The 21,272-nt window shown below is 37.1% G+C and overlaps 1 protein-coding gene across 7 annotated transcripts in view; it reads left to right on the top strand.

Annotated features, from left to right (window-relative positions):
- The window catches only part of plekha7b (pleckstrin homology domain containing, family A member 7b), a 111,165-nt gene that overhangs the window by 56,986 nt on the left and 32,907 nt on the right, over positions 1-21,272 (top strand). For 5 of the 7 annotated variants that reach the window (XM_081359924.1, XM_081359923.1, XM_081359922.1 and 2 more), the window contains 6 exons: positions 5,746-5,857; positions 7,352-7,456; positions 7,900-7,972; positions 8,338-8,438; positions 15,329-15,504; positions 19,966-20,400. In XM_081359924.1, the coding sequence (XP_081216050.1) occupies positions 5,746-5,857; positions 7,352-7,456; positions 7,900-7,972; positions 8,338-8,438; positions 15,329-15,504; positions 19,966-20,400 (1,002 nt within the window). Of the gene's footprint in view, positions 1-827; positions 883-5,745; positions 5,858-7,351; positions 7,457-7,899; positions 7,973-8,337; positions 8,439-11,463; positions 11,519-15,328; positions 15,505-19,965; positions 20,401-21,272 lie in introns of those variants that run through there. The other 2 variants (XM_081359927.1, XM_081359928.1) reach the window with 2 other exon arrangements.

The raw sequence follows: 21,272 nt of genomic DNA, 5'->3' as shown, positions 1-21,272 counted from the left end.
TGATGTTTCCACCTCCATGCTTCACGGTTGGGATGGTGTTCTTGGGGTTGTACTCATCCTTCTTCTTCCTCCAAACACGGCGAGTGGAGTTTAGACCAAAAAGCTCTATTTTTGTCTCATCAGACCACATGACCTTCTCCCATTCCTCCTCTGGATCATCCAGATCAGGGATGGGCAACTTCGGTCCTGGAGGGCCAATGTCCTACAGAGTTTAGCTCCAACCCTAATCAAACACACCTGAACAAGCTAATCGAGGTCCTCAGGATTACTAGAAAGTTACAGGCAGGTGATTTTTTTTTTTTCAGGGTTGGAGCTAAACTCTGTAGGACAGTGGCCCTCCAGGACCGAAGTTGCCCATCCCTGATCCAGATGGTATTTGGCAAACTTCAGACGGGCCTGAACATGCGCTGGCTTGAGCAGGGGGACCTTGCGTGCGCTGCAGGATTTTAATCCATGACGGCGTAGTGTGTTACTAATGGTTTTCTTTTAGAGTAGCCCATAGCCCATCCCAGCCTTGTGCAGGTCTACAATTTTATCCCTGATGTCCTTACACAGCTCTCTGGTCTTGGCCATTGTGGAGAGGTTGGAGTCTGTTTGATTGAGTGTGTGGACAGGTGTCTTTTATACAGGTAACGAGTTCAAACAGGTGCAGGTAATGAGTGGAGAACAGAAGGGCTTCTTAAAGAAAAACTAAAAGGTCTGTGAGAGCTGGAATTCTTACTGGTTGGTAGGTGATCAAATACTTAGGCTATGTCATGCAATAAAATGCAAATTAATTATTTAAAAATCATATAATGTGATTTTTCTGGATTTTTGTTTTAGATTCTGTCTCTCACAGTTGAAGTGTACCTATGATACAAATTACAGACCTCTACATGCTTTGTAAGTAGGAAAACCTGCAAAATCGGCAGTGTATCAAATACTTGTTCTCCCCACTGTGTGTGTGTATGTGTGTGTGTGTATATATATATAAATAAATATAAACATAAATATAAATATAATTTTTTTTTATTATTTCACCTACTTCAGGCCTTAGTAATATTTAGCCAGTCTTTTAACTGTTAGATATTTGGAGATTTTACTGTCACTACTAGGCATTGCTCAGCAACACAGATGAGGTGTAAGTTGAATATGAAGCTGAAACCAGAGCTGGAGCTTACACAGAATGGGTAATCCAAAGTAGAAGAAGGGAAAACAAAGGAGATGTGAGCAGTCCGGTACCTTGTAAACAACTTTGATTCCAAGCAGTCTCAAAAAACCCTATGAACCCTTACTCCTGGAAGTTGTTGAGTCAGCCAATCAGATTACACTCGGTTATTTCAGCCAGCGTTTGGCATTTTTGTGTGCTATATACATCAAACAGACTATAGGCACTCTATATGTGGCTGTGCCTTCTCGCTTTGAGACTCAAGAATTTGTTCATAGTTTATACACTGGGATGAAAACACTGTTTACACAATAACAAATACATGCATGGTGATGGGAAGAGGCAACTGTGTACCCAATGAGTAATAACTCCCTGGGTACTAAAATGATTTGTCATTTCCTTGAAGGAGATTTAGAAATGTGACAGATGTTTGGTTGAACTGTGGAGCTCATTGGTACCTTTCACTCTATGTTATACCTTTCCCTGCAGTCTCTGAATCTGACACCTTTTCTCTGACAGTGTTTGGGAGAAGTTTTTTATTTGTTGCCTGCAGCTTTGACAATTTGTTTCACCTTTCTTCTGTCCTCTATTCCCCCCTTCATCCTAGTCTCTCCCCCATCCCTTCTCTCTGCTGACGTGCCCAAAATGTTATAAATCTCACTGCAGCTTTTTATATACAGTAGTTGTCCTTCTTAGGAAAGTGAAATGGAGCCGAATAATTTAAGGGAGCAGGCTGGCATTAAGACATTTGTATCACAGCAGTCGTGGCTCTGACATTTTGCAAACATTTGGTTACTCATTTATTATTAATGACATAATTAACCAGCCTTGCTTTTGAGATGACATACCTGAGTGTTTACACTTTCTCTACTGTAATTCCAGTGAAACTGACTCAGACTGTTTAGTGACCGTGGCCTGTGATGTGACTTGTGCAAATGCCCTGCATTCTTCAGCTGCTGTGCATTCCTCCAATCCTCTCATCCACAGAGCACCCACAAACAGATTAGCTAAATATGGGTTGTCTCATCCAAATCGGGCACTGTTATACTTCATATTAATCCTGTTGTGACTGTGGCGGAGGTAATGTTGATGGATGGAGAAGGGAAGCAGCGTGACATATAGACATATAGTGTATGAATACTTAAGTAAGCTTTTAGGAGGTGTGAAGTATCGTAATGACGCTGCATTGATGTTTCCTCTGGTGCTTTACAAATGAATGGATGGATGGAATAAATTATTTGTTAGATAGGTAGTAATGTAGCAACCCTCTACAATGCGAGTAAATCACTCACATATGTGACTAAATCTTCAGTCTGGGCGACTAAATAATATCTATCATTAATAAATTATTTTTGAATTTGAATGGTAGATGGATAAATATGGATGGATAGATTGATAGGCAATAGATTGATAGATTGATAGGCAAGTAGATTGGTAGATATGTAGATACAAATATAAATTGATATGTATGATAGGGAGATAGATCAGTATTGAAAGGTAGATATAAATATGTAGATACAAAGATAAATGTATGTAGATAAATGTATGGAGGGGTAGATGGACTGATAGATTTATGGATAGATAAATCAATAATTGGATATGTAGGTTAAGTAGCTAGGTAGATACAATGGCGAGGCCAGAGGGGTGTCTGTGGTGGCACTGGACATCTGATTGGCCAGCCCAAAATGTAATTAATACTGGCAGTTTAATTTTTCATTTCATCTTATTTATTTTAGCCTTCAACTTTAGAACAAGAACATTTTTTTCTGTGCAGCATCACGCTTCTCAGTGTGCATTATAGCCTATTTGAGGCTGGGCTGCTAACTCTCTCACACCCAGTCGAAAACATCGCGGAGCAAAGAGGCCACAAACAATGCGCTGACAGACAAGACAGTGCACGTTACTTTTGATATAAAACAAAGTCTCAGCTTTCAAATTCTGTAAGTTTTACTACAAAATTCAAACAATGAGAATATAAATAAAGCTTTGGCGCTCTTTAATGTGCCATGTTCAAGTGAAGCGAGAGCACACCTGAACCAATCATCTCTTTACTACTAGTTACAGCACCAAATAAACATGAATGAACATCAGAAGGAATGTTGAAAGAAACTGTACAACTTGCTGAAATGAATCATGTCTCACGTAATCGCTCAATGTTTCAACCGTGGAAAGTTAAAACATCAATAAAACAGCTTAAAGGGCACCTATTATGCCCCTTTTTAGAAGATGTAATATTGGTCTTGGGTGTCCCCAGAATGCATTTGTGAAGTTTCAGCACAAAATACCCCACAGTTAATTTATTATAACCATTTGAAAATGTCATTTTTGGGGCCTGTTTTAAAAAGAGCTGTTTTGTCGTGTACCACTTTAAATGTAAATGAGCTGCATATCCCCGCCCTGCTGCTGGACCCAGATGATGAAGAGAGTCTGGCACAGAATAAACACGAATGAGAATGGACGAAACGTCTCGGAATGGTTATTTGATACATTTATGTTTACAAAGTTTTAATCGCGTCCCCTTTGCCATTATGGATGTGCAACACACACACACACACACACACACACACGAACTGTGATAACGTTCGCGCAATTTTTTTAAACTACACACACACACACTACTGTGATAACGTTTGCTAAGTACAAACAATTTATTTATTTATTTCTTAAGGGGAGGGAGATAGACGTGTATATAGCCTACTGTCTATGGAGATAGAGCAGACCTTAATTTATTTACATTTGTAAATGGTGCAAAAAAATGCCTACGTGACATAAAACTGTCTGACGTTGTTTGTTGAGACATCCTATGACGACGACAATAAATAGCTTTAGACGCATTTGTTGTTGAACTGGCTGACATCGATTGAAATGACTATTTGCTCAAAAATCATAAAATACACTTACTTTTTCTGGAGGTGACGTTGGATCGCGAACTGTAGGCAACGATCCACACTTGAGGATTAACTTTGACCCTCGTTCACTAAACAGTCAGTCAGAAAATGAATCTCGTATTTAGGAAGTTTAAGTGGTGCCTTTTCTTCATAAATAAAATCCATCCGCTGCGTTTTCGGTGGCTCTGATGTCAGTGAAGACTAGTATGTCCATTCTTACATCCCACAACAGAACACCTACACTTCTTAGGAGACATTACCGGCTGTCGTTGAAACAATGGAGGATGCAGATCACCGAGGGCGGGGTCTATGCCAAAACCAGATGTCAATCAAATCACGTCGGTGGGGCTTAGCGCTTTTCTACGTCACAGTGAGGGAAATCTAGAACAGGGCGTTCTGAGACAGTGCTTATGATTTATTGAGATAGTAAAAAAACTACTGGGTGGATTTTTATCATTCTAGGGTGGTTTTGCTCACACACTGCCAACACACATTTATGTTCAAACACCATGTAAAAGTGAATTTTGCATTGAAGAAAAGTGTCACTTAACATAAATTTACCTCAGAAAAGCCATTAATTCAGTTAGTCCATAAACTCTGTAGTTAGAAAAATGTACTCTAAAGAGGAGCATCTTTCAAAAATATATACACTATATTACATATTCATTATATTTTTACTCTTACAGTATATAACTAAAAAGCTATTATTATAAAAAGTGGTCTTGTATGCAACTGTTTTCAAGTTGTTAATTTTAACTTTTAATAACTAGAGTCCTTTAGGGTACTTTGTATAGTTTACAACATTAGTTACATGTGAAAAGTGAAAAAGTAACGTACTGAATATCCATGTATATGTCCAAATAAACGATATTGAATCGTAAGCTTATGAATAATTATTCCCCCATGAATCATTTTCATTCCAAGCTGAAATCAAAAGTTGGCAGCCCCATTTGAAGTAAGTTTAAGTTTTAGGTTTCCTAAACAACTTTTACGAAATTCACTGTAAGTTAACATTAGATCTTTTGCTTAACGGTTAATTAGATAAGATAATTAAGAGAGTTCCAGTACCCTAACATCCATTACGTTTACATCTGTGCTAGTAATACATGTAATTCGGTCACAGTGTCTTAAGTTACAGTATAGGATTGTATAGCAAATGTGGGGGTAATGTTAAGTAATCGTGCGATCATTCATCCATGCTTTTTGATGCCAGGTTAGGGTTATAAATTATTTTCTGTCATGGTCTATAGACCTTCTGAATTAGCATTGGTCACCCACTGGCCACAACATGTATAAAACTTCTGCCACTGGTTAGATATAAATATGTAGATAAATAGATATGTATGATAGATGGATGGATGGATTTGGTTAATGTCTTGTCATTGTTACTATGTCCAGGTCACCTGACACTACTTTCACCAGAGCTGCGTATGCTGAGTGGTGATATTGTTTGTTTAGTACTCTTCATGTCCTGGTCTGTGAGTAGTTTGCCTTCAGGGAATGTGTTTGACAACATGTTACTTGAGTGTTCAATAGGGAGTGTGCTTCTGAGTCTCTTCCTTGATTGTATACTTGTGTCCCTGGGCTCTGCTTTACTTTGTTGGTTATTAAACACAAAAATGTATCTATTTCACTCTTAATTTCATAGTGAATTAGTAACCACACCTTATACTTTGTGTCAGAGATCATGTCTTTCTTCTACTATTGTAGGGCAAATTTACGCATGTCCAAGCCACCACCAGAGCCGAGGCCTCCCAGCATGGTCAGCGAGTCCTCTGTCGCCATCTCCTCTTCCCCAGCGGACACCACTTCAGGATCCAGGGTGAGAAGCCCAGCCTTGTTCAGTTCTTATCTGAGACTGGTTTAATGTTTTCTGTCATGGTGCTGATTCTCAATAAAGGGAAATGTTCATGCAGAGCACTTCAGGTGCATGAAAGTGCAAGGCTTGACCGATAGCCTAGAGAGCCTCACTGTTTCAATGTGTGTGTGTGCACTGTGCATGTGTGTTTATCTCATATGAAATCATATTGAAAACTGATAATGTTTTATAGATATTTGGGAAGAGTAAATTGGCCTCATCTATTTTTGCCATATTTCTTCCATTTTGACAAATGACCCAAGCAGTAGGTGGAATGGGTAACTGATTTTTCTAGCCCCAGAGAAGCTGGACTTAATCTCCTGTGTGGGTCACTGCATTTTGCAGAGGTCATGGGGTAATACTGCATAGAACTTCTGGTTATATAATTTTGGTTTAAATTTAATTTAATAATAGTAATTTTTATAACATTTTTTATGAATAATATTATATTGGTTAGAACTCATTTTGCATACACACTCCATATTTGGTTGAGGGCTAAACATCAGGGTGATCTCTAGGCAGCACTTGGTCGCTCGCGTTGGTCTCATATCAGCTCAGTAAAAGCCTCCGTTTCCTCAGATCTGCTCTGGAAGTGGAAATGTAGAGACGAAGTTATGTCTCCTATTAGAGGGTTTTTTTGACACTTTGAAGTTTTAATGGCCTGGCTTGATACACATTGGCTGTGTCACTGTGTGGTAGAGAGTCTGATGCTGGCCTGTCAATGACAGCTCTGTGTCAGCATCATATGAGCTTTCACAAACCAATCGATCAAGCCCAGAGGCCCTTATCTCTGCACACACACTTTACTGGGACAAGAACCAGGCTCCCAGTGGGCATCAGTCATCATCCAGCTTTGGTTCTTTTTAACAAAGCATCTTATCACATTGTTGTGTATTCTAAACAGTTAATTAAATGTCTTTCATTCTATTCTTAAAGGGATGGTTCGGAGTAATTTCAGCCTAGGGTCCTTTGCACCATGACCTCGATTTCAAACTGCGTTTTTGAGACTGTCTTTGGTTCACTGCAGTTTTAAGGAGAAAATACTCAGCAATGAAGTAGACTTTGCACATGGTCTTAAATCATATTAAAAACACTTAAAATCATCTTAAATTGTCTTAAATCATATTAAAAACACCACAGGGGGGATTTTCACCACAGGGGGTCTTTAATATATGCAAAGCTCATTGTAAATGTTCTGTATTATTCTCTGTGAACTTTATTTGGATATTTTACAGTTCTAATAGTCTTGCTAATTACCTTGGACATAAAGTGACCCTAAAAAAGTTTTGACACTTTAGCCACATTTAAAAAATAAAAAGACAATTTTATATTTATTGTAAGCATCCGAATACTTTTGGTTGCCACTTAAGGTTGCTACCTTATTAATGCCTGTGTATACACTGTATGCAATTTTAAAAGCAAAGTATGTGTTTTTCTTTTTTCTTTTAAACACCTCAGAATTTGAAACCCAGTGGGAAGGTGCATTGCTTTGGCAAGCGTGACCATTCCATCAAAAGGAACCCCAATGTCCCGGTGGTGGTGAGAGGATGGCTCTACAAACAGGTGCGGCCCTCAAAAGTGAAACCCTGGTGTGAGTCATTTACAGAGTCTGATTTTCATCTGAACTGAATGGTGTTCAGATGTTAGATTAGATCTTGAACTAAGACCCCACAGGCAATAAACTGATTAACTGAGCATGTTATTCAACATAGAATAATTAATAAATATTCTATATAAACAGATTATCCAATTAAATCCAATTAAACGCTAATAATAACAATATTTACATTGGGTGGTACTGATAGATGATTATCTTTTTTTTTTTTAAGATAATATGAAGATATATATAAATGATAACATGAAACAATAAATTCATGTTGATTATTAATTGAAAAAAAAAAATAGTGTGCTTAAATTTGCTTCTAAATATAGTTTTTTTCTGTCTTTGTAAATTTCCATTTCTTCCACACATACATTTGAAAATGTTATTGTTCTTCCATCCTCAGGACAGCTCAGGCATGAGACTGTGGAAGAGGAAATGGTTTGTGTTGTCTGATTACTGCTTGTTTTATTATAAAGGTGAGTTATAATATTCCGCTTTAGTTTGCTGCAATTATCTAGAACGGTCTCTAATTTTATTGCACCATAATCACATTTTCTGTAACGCGTTTTGAGATTACCTATAATTTAATAAGAAATACCAGGTTTCTCATTTCCTGTTTTTATCCCTATTGCTTACACAGATCATACTGAATTATATTATTTTAACAGTTCACATAAAGTAATTCTGTTTTGATAATTTTTAATCATTTTGGTGGGTGAGGTGGATTATCACTTATTTGCTGTCATATGTGTTTGTTTAAGAGTGTTGCTAACAAACCAATTACACCATTGTTCAATTGTAATCTAACACTTTTCAACTAACATCTCTACTTTGCTAACAGATAGTCGAGAGGAGACTGTTCTGGGCAGCATTCCTCTTCCCAGCTATGTCATTTCTCCCGTGGGACCCGAGGACCACATCAGCCGCAAGTACACCTTTAAGGTAAGAGTGTTCTAATGATCTGCACTGTAATGCTACTCAGCTACTAGCTTATTATCAGTGGTGGTGTGTGGGCAGCAGTCAGTGATGACTGATTAGTGTGGCAGTTGTTTGACTCCTCTCTTTGCCCTCTTCTGACCACACAGATCAGTTACTACTGCCCTCACAACCTCATAACAGGCTCAACTAAATCTCTGCTTGTTTTCACTAATAGCATCATGTTCCTCCACTGAGTTCCTAAAATATTCTTTTCAAGGAGACAAAAATACCTGAGAATTTTTGCTGGTTACAAAGGGAATAATTATTTAAAAAAATGATATTTTTGCTTCTAAAAATTTAGAACGAGTCACATTCAAAGTGTCTGTTGAAAAGCTTATCATTAAATCGCCATTAAAATGCTTATCAGCAATCAGCAGCCTACTGTTAAATGAGTGAACTATATTACTTGCCACAAGAATTAAAAATTATTAGTATTTTGAATTATTATATTAAATACTGTCATATTTGAAAAATATTTATAATTCAATTTTTGAATTTAATACATTTTTTTTTTAATTAAATTGCTGATACCACCATTGTTTTTAAAATCTTTGTTAAAAGCTGTGTTGTGTCTAACAGCATGCTTTAACTGTAAAACTGTATCTATCAGCCTCTCATTAAACTTGTTTTAGCCCATCTCTTTTTGACCGGTATTGTTCCCCTCAGTGTCTGTCAGCACAATGCTGTCATTACAGAAGCTGCTGTTTGTTCACAGGAATTCACACTGAGCTTCCACCCAACTCGCTCAACAAGTTTTCAACAGCCCTCTTCTCTTCTCATCATTATCTAAACCCTTCTCTGAGTGAGGCCTATTGATGGCAAGCTTCCATTGAGCCTCATAAACCTCCTCCCACTGTTTACTGCGGTTCGGAGGACAGTGAAATAATATCCCAGAAGGCTTAGTGCTTACCATTTCTATTAAACTTACTGCATTGGAAAAATCAATTCTGGGTTAAACCTTGGAGGTGCCATGGAAGTGGAAAAAATCTTCAGTTTTATTCTATAAATTTACTGATAACTTACTAAGATTTTGGAATTTATATGAAGCCGTTTGCATTTTGTGCGCAATTTACCCCAGTCTCCTCTTGAAGCAAAGCTCTTCTGAAGAACAATACTCCAGGAATGTTTGATCCCATCACTGCAGCTCATTCAACGCTCAGTCATCCTTCCCTATGGGCACGCGATGCATCGTTCAAACTCCATTTCCCTGCTCGTATTCCCCAGTGCTGGAATTTATTTGACTATTGTGCCAGCAGGGAGATTAATTATACATCTACTCTATTTGGAATATCTTTCTTGCCCTAAAGTCTGTAATGTACCAGAGCAAGGTGAGGGGACTTGTTCTCGCATTGGTGCTCTGGGTGTTAATTAGCAAGTTGTTAGTTAGGAGATCTCCATCAGTGAAACTAGCCAGCAGCTATTTGAACATCTGGCTGCTTTATTTTCATGTAAATTAGCCCCCAATGTATGCTGTTTGTATAATGTTTTTACTCTTACTGGCTTCTTAGTCAGCAGTGAAGAGTCTTGCATGTTTATTTTCTGTAGGATTTCTTTAGTAGTAAGTTCTGTAGTAAGGGTAGTTTTTAAAAAAAAAATTACAGAACAAATGACTCTTATGAGGATGAGCAGTTTTTTACAGAATCAAAAAAAATATGGCCACGAATTAAGAATTCGTTCTCTCGTTTTAGTAAATTGTGGCCACAAATTATGAATTCGTCCCCTCAACTTATTAACACATTGAACTAATTTGTCCCATCATTTTCATTTAACTAAACCAAGGAAAATGAATTATTACAACATGGCCACGATTTAGAAAAATGAGGGAAGCATAGCCTGGCTAACGTCAGACCTCGTCTCATTGAGACGTGGTCTGGGAACCACATGTTAATTTTTCTCGTATTTGAGGCGTGGTTTACGAATGCCCAGAGCCGTTTATTGGGCGCTACGAATGTCTATCAAATGCGCCTGTACGTAGCTCATAGCCAATCGTTTCAATTATACCAGATGACGTATGTAGAGCGACAGAAATTCGACGAGGAACAAGACGAAATAAACTTGCGTTCTGAACCACTTAGATCACTATCCAAGGCTGCATCGAAAGGTAACTTTGCGTCTGATGCCATGTTGGATCCATAGATATAAACAAACTGCTTCGGTGTGTCGCATAGACGTCATCATCGTCTTGCTGCTCCCTCCCCGTTCTGTGATTGGTTCCCTTTTTGAGGGGAAAATCTGGTCCATGGTGTCCAGGCTGCCTAGCGGCGTGAATAAAATCGCGCTGCGCGCAAGGCAGCATGGGAAAACCCAGGCTAGTTATACCATGTGCACGACTACAAATTAAATAAGTCGTAGGAACGAATTGTGAATTCGGATTGTTTACATTTATTTATTGTTGAAATGATCGAATCATTTGGTGATGGAATTGCACCCCCCCCCTTTATTTATTCCTTAAAAGCACTAAAACAATTGGTTATGGAGCTTTTAAGGAACTGAAATTGTTAAAAGTAATAAGAATACGATTCCCATCCCTGATCTGTGGCCGTTTGAGAATACGAATTCGAGAATGAAGTCATGAAAGGTTTTACATTTCGTTCAGCAAATGATATGGCAAGTACGCATGAGAAAACTCCTGATGCTCAGCTTCAATTGATTCAGTTGATTCATTTATTCAGCTACAGCAGTTAAATGTTTTGATGTTTATTAATGATCTTTTCCTGTTCTCTGGTGTGTTGAACTTTTGTTCTCCCAGTGGCATAATTCTGCTTAGCTTTGCTGCCTCTAATGTTAATTGCGTTTCAGCTCACCCTGCTTACCGTATCTGATGATATTTCACAACCAGGGACATTTCAACACATCTTCTAGTTTTGGTTAACATTTTTCACATAGGCCGTGATCCACTTCCCTCTGTTTTTTGCACAACTCACTCTGATTCTCTCATTCCAATTGCCTATTGCTTCCTGTTGTGACCTGGTGCATTATGGGAGCTGAACCGGGTGCATCTGGTGGAAGGGGCCGTCTCCTGAGTCAGCCTATTGCATGAATAGGTATTTTAATTTCCATTCATTACTATCAGCGGATCTCCACTCCATCACCATTCCGTGTATGGCATTCTCCTAGGCAGATGAAAAATGCACATAGCCCATGTGCATTGCTGCGTTTCCGCATGCATGCGACTCAACCCGCTTCCTCAGGAACAGGCAATGCCAGATCGACAATCCAATCTCCCTGATGTGAATATTGGAAATGCAGACATTTCCTTGCGAATGTGCGAATCTTATATTAAAGACGAGGACTGTTGCAGACTGGCATTGCTCTATTCCTCTTATCACTTCATCACTTGCATCAGTAGTTCCAGTGTTGGTTATTATCCACACATTTCTCCACTTGCATCAGTAGTTCCAGTGTTGGTTATTATCCACACATTTCTCTACTCTCATTGGCTGTTCAGTCGCTGCTGAATTGCATCGGTACTGTGAACTGATGTCTGTTGTTAAATTGTGCTTGTATTTATATTTTTAACAGATACAAATATTTAGATACAGTGCGCTACCGTTCAAATGTTTGGGATTGGTAGGTTTTTTTTTATGTTTTTAAAAAACATTTAAAGTCTCACCAAGGCTGCATTTATTTGATCAAAAATATAGTAAAACAAATAACTATATACAGGCAGTATATAATTTATAATTTTAAATACAGTTTAAATGATATATTTTAATACATTTTATATTTTAAATTTTCAGCATCATTACTCCAGTCTTCAGTGTCACATGATCCTCTAGGTAATCATTCTGATGCTGATTTGGTGCTCAAGAAACCTTTATTATTATTATCAATGTTGATAACAGTTGTGCTGCTTAATATTATGTAAAACTGTGATAAATTTTTTCCAAGATTCTTTGCATAGAAAGTTCAAATGAACAGTTTTATTTGAAAAGCCTTTTGTAACATTATAAAAGTATTTACTTTCACATTTGATCAATTTAATGCATCCTTTCTGAATAAAAGTAAAATTAATTTTCTTTTTTTTTTAATCACTGACTCTAAACTTTTGAACGGTAGCATATAACAGATCTGAATTGTTACTCTGTACTATTATTTTTGTGTTTAGCTCATTGTTAATTTCTCAAAAGGATAGGTTTTCAAGTTGAAATGTACGCATTCTTGAATGTTTAACTTTCTGAGGAATATTCCAGGTTCCAACTTGATATCAATGGACAGCATTTGTGGCATGCTGTTAAATAGTAACTTCAATTTGTCACTCAGTTTTTAAAAATGAACATAAAAACATTTTTTTATTGGACATAAATACAAACACAATAACTTTTTTTATGGCTGTTCTTTTGTAACAGTTGAATATTTAAATGTTTTGGCATTCTCGCCTCCATAACTGTTAAGCTACAATTGTGCTTTTGGCCAATTTCACAAACTGAGAGACAATTTATAAAATAACCCAGAATATTCCTTTAGCCTCTGAAGAGGTTAAGCGATTGAACAAATTCCTCTGATTAATTAACACATATCCCTCTAAGTGGGATAACCCTGAATGAAAGCCCAGGACGTGATGGGTAATCTGAGGACATTAACTTCTTAAAGACAGGAATGCGAGAAGAATTTATATCAGCAGACATGCTTTCCTTCAGTAGCTGATACTTGATATTAAAACATGCACTGAAATCAATTTTCTCTTGTCCAAGTTTTGTCTCCCACTTCTTATTGTTTGTCATCATGAAATAGTGGTTAATGTTTGCAAGATACAATATGTGCCTTCTTTTCCCCTTGTTTTATTTTTGTGTGCATTCTGCCATCCAGATTTTTTGCTTATTTGTATGTGTAGATGTGTATGTATGACAAAGTGAGATATTGTTAAGGTAGATTAAAGCTATTATTTTTCTGGAATAGCATACAGAAAATATCTCTACTACCTGACTGTTCACTGAAGCGAGTGTCACACACTTTTGTCTGTGACAGGTCTGTAAACCATGAAAAAATACAGGTCGCTATTTTTAAACAAGTCTGTCAATCATTTCAAGTGTTCAAGTTGGCTGAGATGTTTTCCAGATGACAATCAAACATCATACAGACGTCTCTGGTCAACGCATGTGTGCTATCAGTAAAGGAACTGAAACAAAGTCAATGTGAGCAGAGTAGGGTAATATGAAGACTTCAGGTGCAGATATCGGATGGGCCGTATTAGCCATTAGCTCGTGACAGGCGGGATAATAGACTCCTGGAGAGGCTGAAGAGATGTGCCGTGAGCAGAGATGCAGCTGTCAAATTGTGAATTAAGAGACGCCATCGACGTAGCCTAGAGGCTGCTGCATTGACTTTCTACAGAATGAGTCAATGTTACCAGATGTAAGCTCTGTGTGTGTGTGTTTGGAAGGACGGTCTGCTGCCTGGGTCTGGGTGGGCCTGGCAAAAGCGCTGAGCTGGACTCTGTTTAAGCGTTTAGATGAGTGAGCGGTGGCCATACCCCCATCAGAGAGATTAGACCAACAGTTGCATTTTGGCAGTAGCAGATTTAGCAGGACAGAAGGTGCACGGAGCAAGTTAAGCTGGGGGGGGGCTGTTAACCCTGGCATTAAACAACACCAGTAAGAGATTTTAACAGCTTTGTTTATGTGTGTAAGTATTTGTGTGCATCTCTAATATTATGTGTTTTACATTTGTGTGGTGTGTTTTGGAATTAGTACTGAAGCCCTGAAACGTATTTGAACAAATGTATTTATCTCATAAACTCTTCTCAAGAATTTGTGTAAATAACAAAATAAAGAGGTAGAGGAAAAAAAAGAGACTCTTGTTTGTAAACTTGTGTTAAATTCTATAATATTCTAAGAATATGTGGAATAAATAGACAATTGCATTCATCTCTCTTTGCATGGATAGTTTGTTTGCCAAGTAGTTCAGATCTTCAATGTTGATTTTCTGACATTGATGGTTTTTATTTTATGGAAGCCTGTTTCTACCTCAGAGTAAAAAAAATAAACGAGTAACTGACATCTATTGTGACAATATTGTAACTTTATTTCTTCCTTCAGTGTTTTTATTGCGCACATTTGTGGCTTTATATTTTGTAATGTAATTTGTGAGTATGCGATTGTGTAAGTTTTTGCCACTCTTTGTCTCACAATTGTGACTTTATTTCTCTTAACTGCTGGTCATAAGTGCCGTTTTATATCTTACAGTTGTTTTCAACATTAATAATAAGAAATGTTTCTTAGAGGACCAATGATTTGTGAAGGATCATGTGACACTGAAGACTGGAGTAATGGCTAGTGATAATACGATAATAATAATAATACGACACAATATTACTGTATTTTTGATTAAATAAATCCTTGTCGAGAATAAGAGGCGTCTTTCAAAAACATTTAAATATCTTACTGACCCAAAATGGTCACGTTCATCTCACAATTGCAACTTTCTATCTCAATAAGTATAAAGTTTATATTGCATTTTCTCACAATTACAATTTTTTTATACTCTGAAGCATAACGGGCTTCCATTTTCTGAAGCATAGTCTGACTGTAGTACAACAATTAGCCTACTTTTCAACAAAAGTCTCAAATGCTTGCACAGTACCTGTTGCACTAGTGCAGATCATTTGACAGAAGTGCATGGCAATATTAGTAACAATGATAATACAGTTATCATTGGTTGGTAATCTTCTTCCTGTGCTCAGATCAACAAAATAAACAGAGCAGTTCAGCATGACGTCTGAGCTTGCTAAAATGACAGTGGTGCTGTCACAGCAATTCTGGGGCCCCCGCTGGTCCGGGGCCTCACATGCACGTGCATCCTCTATACGTGGTCACTGATGACGGTCCCCTTCTCTATCTCTGTCTCTCCCTCAGGCCTGCCACACGGGAATGCGCTCCTACATTTACAATAAGAATTCTCTGATTGGCTCGCAGGCCGAGCACTGTGGCATGAGGACATACTACTTCAGCGCCGACACACAAGAGGACATGAATGGCTGGATCCGGGCCATGAACCAGTCCGCACTGATGCAAAGCCATGGCGTGAAGAGGTCAGTCTCTTCCTGCTGCTGCAACAACTCTTCTCTCAGGGCTGCTGTCTCAACAAAATCCGTATCTAAGAAACCTGGGCAATATATGCTATTAAAAACTATAGGATAACCCTTATTAATAATTTTATTTGCCAGACATAAAACAGATTAGGAACCACAGGCAGCAAAAAGATTTTATGTGATTTGGTTGCATTTTAATATCATTTAAAATACATCAAAATACAAAAGTATAGTAGATTGAAAACACTTAATACATTTTCCTGGCTTTAATGGATTCATTGCAGTGCACTTTATTTTAATAAAAAGGGCCTCTAAAACAACTTAATTTGTTTTATATCTTACAAGGCCAGGGCTGCATGGTTGGAGAAAAAAAATATTACCCAATAATATATCAGTGTAATATTTTTCAGTCCTGCATGGTCCAGTCAAACCCCAATGGATTTTGTCCTTACAAATACCTTACATTATTTTGTCTCGGAAATATGCCGCATTAAAAGGATAAATACATTATGAAAGCCATCTCATGTTTTCTTTAAGAACTAGCTCTAACCCAGTATAGTATTAATTCTTCTCTCCACTTGTTCTAGAACTTCCTTTATTAAACCCTCTTTATACTGTCACTTAATGTTTAATATTATATGTTTTTACGTGTTTTTATGTAATGTTGAGGATTGATATTTTCTATTATTTCATGCACAACAGAAGTGAAGTTGTCTTAACTGGTTTCTGCACTACTTGAACATTTAATCGTTTTCATTGAGGCAGTCCAATGACGATCAAGGTTAAAGCTTGACTTTTTTCTGTATTCATTTCTTACTCAGGAGGCTGGTATCACAAATCAATTCAAAGAATGGTTATCTTTCAATGTGTACCAAATTTTGGTGAAATCTGACCTGCAAATTTACATAGCACAAAGTTATTAGTCTCATAGCGGACCTAAACCGCATCTAAAGTTAATCTTCACATATTAACCTTTTGGCTGAATTCAAAGCACACACGAATTCAAAGGTTGCATGGTTTGCATTAAGTAATTTTGTCCACTCGGTGTGACTGCAGCTTTACTCTTTGTGCTGACTTGGTTGTGTATGTGACATGGCAACTTTTTAAAAAGTCATTTTGGGGATGCTTTATTTTATTTTTGTCCCCAAAAAATACTGGATCCTTTATAAGATGTGAATTTTGAATCCAAATAAAGAAACTGTATTATTTTATTTTAAACAAATAACAACTTTTTAAGTCACTTGAAGGGCTCATGGCAGTCATAAACTGTAGATGAATGATGTGTTGTAGTGATTTAAGCTCATGTCTGATCCACAGATCAGGGGTACAGCAAAAGCAGTGTGGTGTTCTCACTCACCTACTGATGTTGTGCTGGTGCAGAAGGCACAGTGCCATAGTTGTGTACACTTTAACACTGCAGCTCTGGGGAGGAGTATCACTGCGGCACGTTGCATGCAGCTGACTGTGGGCCGCCGGCCCAAACTGGCCACTCAGACTGGGGCGTGATGTTAGTGTGCTGCCCCCATGCTCTTCATTTACATGAGGCTTTGTCCCTGGGGCTTTCCTTATCGCTGGGCTTTTATAGTGTACATAAAAAAGAGGAGTAGGTGGTTAATAACCATGAAGGTGGTTCATAATGTTGCTTATGGTTGGTTTGACTAGTGTAGTGGCTGTGTTTGTTGCAATTTGTAGGCAAAGGCTTTCACAGAAGCACGTGGATTGTTGGCAGTGTTACTGTTCGTGTCGTTTTGATGCCAGACCACGAGTCTGATCATGACGAGGAGTAAAATGTCAGTTAGTGCTGCTGTACTGTATTGTAATTAATTGACCTTCTGCTGTAGGCCATCGGTTCATTTGAGGGAGATTTTGAATGTAAAATAACAGCGCCATCTAGGGATATATTCACAATATTGCATGTGAAGATACTTGTATGAATCTGATTTATAGAGCTGAAGTGTTTTGATGCATTTCAGATCTTTGGTTAATTTCACTTGTAAATGTTTCATGAATGTGTTTTAAATATTGACTTTTAAAATAATTTCTTAATTTTATACAGATGACCATTGGTCTGATCTAATAAAGCAAATAAGTAGCTGAAATTAATTAATTAATTGTGCTAAATTATGCATTTGTATTAATTATGTTAAATTTGTTTATTTATTATGCCGTATCTGGTCAAATTAGACTTAATTGTCAGGTTATGTGACGTAAAGGAATAGCTCATCCAAAAATTATTTTTGGTAATGAATATCGCACGTGTCTTTTGAAACCAATTGTCTGTCTTCCATTGAGCACAAAAAGATTTAGGGTTGCTGAATGCTTAAGCTGCTATTTTCCATGGAATGAAAGTCAATGGTGACCACAGTTGTCAAACGTATTCAAGGAAAATATGTCAAGGCATAGTTTCGTTTCTTGCATTTCGTCGTCTTCACAGAGTAATCATGTACAAGAATAGGATGCAGCACAACTGGTTTCAACATTGATGATAACCAACTTATTTGCCTACTTAATAACCAAATTAACATATTAGAATGCTTTATGAAGGATCATGTGACACTAAAGACTGGAGTAATGATGCTGAAAATTCAGCTTTGCCATCAAAGGAATAAATTATGAAATATATTAAAACAAAAAACAGTTATTTTTTAGTCGTAATGATATTTCTGCAATATTACTGTTTTTACTGAATTTTGATTAAATAAATACAACCTTGTTGAGCATTATTTGGAGAGTCTTATTTAAAAAAAAACATTAAAAATTATACACTCCAAATTTAGGAACACAGTATTGAATATTGAAATATGTATAAAAAATATAGTGCATGAGTTATATGGGCTACATTTATGATGCTTTAATGGTGCATTTTTGTCCTTTTTGGAGTGTGACAGTCCCTGTACCCTCCTCTTTCATTTTATAGAAGAAAGCAGCTCAGATATAATGCTAAAATCTTCTTTTGATGTTCCACGAAAGAAAGAGAGAGTCAGTTCAAGGTCAGTTATCAGCACATTAAATCAACACATTGAATTGTAGATTCTATAAGAATTAATTCAAAAGTCTAAACTCATTTCTGTTTTTTCTTTCTTTATCAGCAATAAGTAAAGTTCAAGTTCACTTTATTTGTATAGCACATTTACAACAGCCACTAGGCTGACTAAAGTGCTTTACAGAACAACCAGATTAGTAAGACCTGCATAACAACACATACTGTAAAACACAAATAAGAGCTGCAAAGCTAAGCGAAACCTTAAAACCGAAGTGACAAAGCAGTGTCAGACTCAAATATAGAATGTAAAAACAGGAGTGGCAAAACAATCTCAAACTCAAATATAAAATAGTAGAACCAACCGTTAGAGAAGAGATCAATATACTAAAGAAAACAGGTATTTTTAACAGACTTGAAAACAGACAGAATAGTTCTAATCTCGGTTTGAGAATCGGAGGGATGTGGTCATATTTGCGACACTTATGTAGACGTCTGGCCGCAGCATTTTGGACTAACTGAAGACGAGCCATTTGAAAACTTGATATGCCGCAATATAAGGAACTGCAGTAATCTAACCGACACGCAATAAATGCACGAACAGCCATTTCCAGAGTTTTCGGGGTGAGAAAGCCTTTGATTTTAGCCAATAGACGAAGTTGGTAGAAACTGGAACTGATTACGGATGAGATCTGTTTGTCAAATTTTAAAGGCTGGTCAACGAGAACACCTAAGTTCCTCACCCCTGGGGATTTAAAAGCCGATAGACTCTCTAACTCTGGACTTATACACTGAGAGTTTTCATTTGGGCCGAAAACAATGTCCTCAGTCTTGTCTTCATATAGGAAGAGGACATTTTGGGCTAGCCATACTTTAACCTCCTCTAAGCATTGCAGAAGAGAATTCATCGCTGCAGGGTTGTTTCTCTTGATTGGAATATAAATTTGAATGTCGTCCATGTAAAAATGAAAGGATACGCCATGACTCCTTAGAATAGCGCCCGCCCAGAGGTAGCATGTATAGAGAAAATATAGAAGGAGCCAAAAGAGAGCCCTGTGGAAGACCACAGGTTAGAGGTGCCATAGATCTGGAGAAATTACCCATCTTTCCTCTAAACTTTCTGTCAGACAGGTATGACTGAAACCATTTCAGGACAGAAGCTTTTAGACCCACCCAAGACTCAAGTCTAGACAAAGACTTTTAAAAGACATTAAGTCCAATAAGTCACAGGTAATTTTGAAGGTTAAATATTAACTATATTTATTTTTTACTATTAAATCAAGTTTATTTAGATAACTTGCAGGCAATTTGGATGCAGCGTAGTAGACATAAACATAAAATACACACCACAATATAAAACAAAACAAATAAATGAAATAAGAACATGCAACAGTACATATAAATCTAAAATACTAATGTTTGCCATTCAGAGTATTTAACAATCTACTCCCTTTAACAAATAACTCCCTTTCACTCCACAGAGAGGCCGAAAGAAGCTCTAAACCTGAGCAGCACGCAGTCCCTCAGACCAACCATTGCAGCAGCAGCAAGAGCTCCTCCCAGACCGAGGGTCTCCAGCAGACGCTGCATGTAGAGGTGGCAGAGCTGAGGCCGGAGCGGGATGGGGACGAGTGCTATGTTTACAGCAAGGAAGTGTTGGAGGATCCTGTTAAAGCCATTTCCACTGGAGAGATGGAGGGGCTTTCCCAGTCAGGTGCCCATTCTCGCCCGTCGTCCACGGTGCCCTCTCACAGGAACGGGCTGCCCTCCTCGGGCATGCCCCCTGATCAGAACGGGAACGTGGTGTATAAGAGGGGTCTCGTCCCCCGTACAGACACAGAGAAAAAGGTACAAAGGAAAACTGCGCTGGCTCAGGTCGAGCACTGGGTGAAGGTGCAGAAAGGAGACCCCAAAAGGTCAGTTTTGTTTGCGTAGACACCCTTATGTGTGCTGTGATGGAGAAAAAATTGTACGTGTAATAAGCTCATTAAATGGTGTAACATTGAGGACTTGAGCCATTGTGGGATTCTGTATCCATATGGTTTCTTCTTATAAAGGAGCTCCCTCTAGTGGTTGTGATAAAAACGCACTGAATATTAAAGGGAATGTTTTGTGTTCAGTAGTTCTAGCAACCGCATTTTGGTTACTACTGGAAAAATATCATCTCTCTAAGTTAGTAAAAAAAAAAAAGAGTCAGTCTCTAGAAAAAAAAAAAAGAAAAAAGTGGAATATATATTAACTATATCTATAATATACTGTATATTGGTTATAATATATTAAATTATATTTTTATTTTTACAATTGTATTATATAATGTATTCTTTTAATTAGGGCTGTCAAAATATTAATCGCATGTGTTTTAATAATATATGTGTGTGTACTGTGTATAATTAAATTTGTATATATAAATACACACATGCTTGTATATATTTATGAAAAATGTGTAATTTATATATAAAAAATTATATTTATATATAATATAAATTATATATAAATATATACAGTATATGTATGCAAATATTTCTTAAATATATACATGCATGTGTGTGTATTTATATATACAAAATAATTATACAGAGTACACACACATATATTATGTAAACACAAACTTTTATTTTGGATGCGATTAATCGCGATTAATCTTTTGACAGCCCTACTTTTAATATATTTTTATTTTTAAGTATTATATTTTAAGTATTTCATTTTTTTCAAGTATTATATTATTAAATGCTATTATTATCATTATTATTAATTTAATTTGTAGCTCAAAATTGAAGTTACATTTACA

This window comes from Scardinius erythrophthalmus (assembly GCF_964197995.2).
Source record: "Scardinius erythrophthalmus genome assembly, chromosome: 2".
Classification (NCBI taxonomy): domain Eukaryota; kingdom Metazoa; phylum Chordata; class Actinopteri; order Cypriniformes; family Leuciscidae; genus Scardinius; species Scardinius erythrophthalmus.
This window is presented reverse-complemented; position numbering and strand designations above follow the sequence as displayed.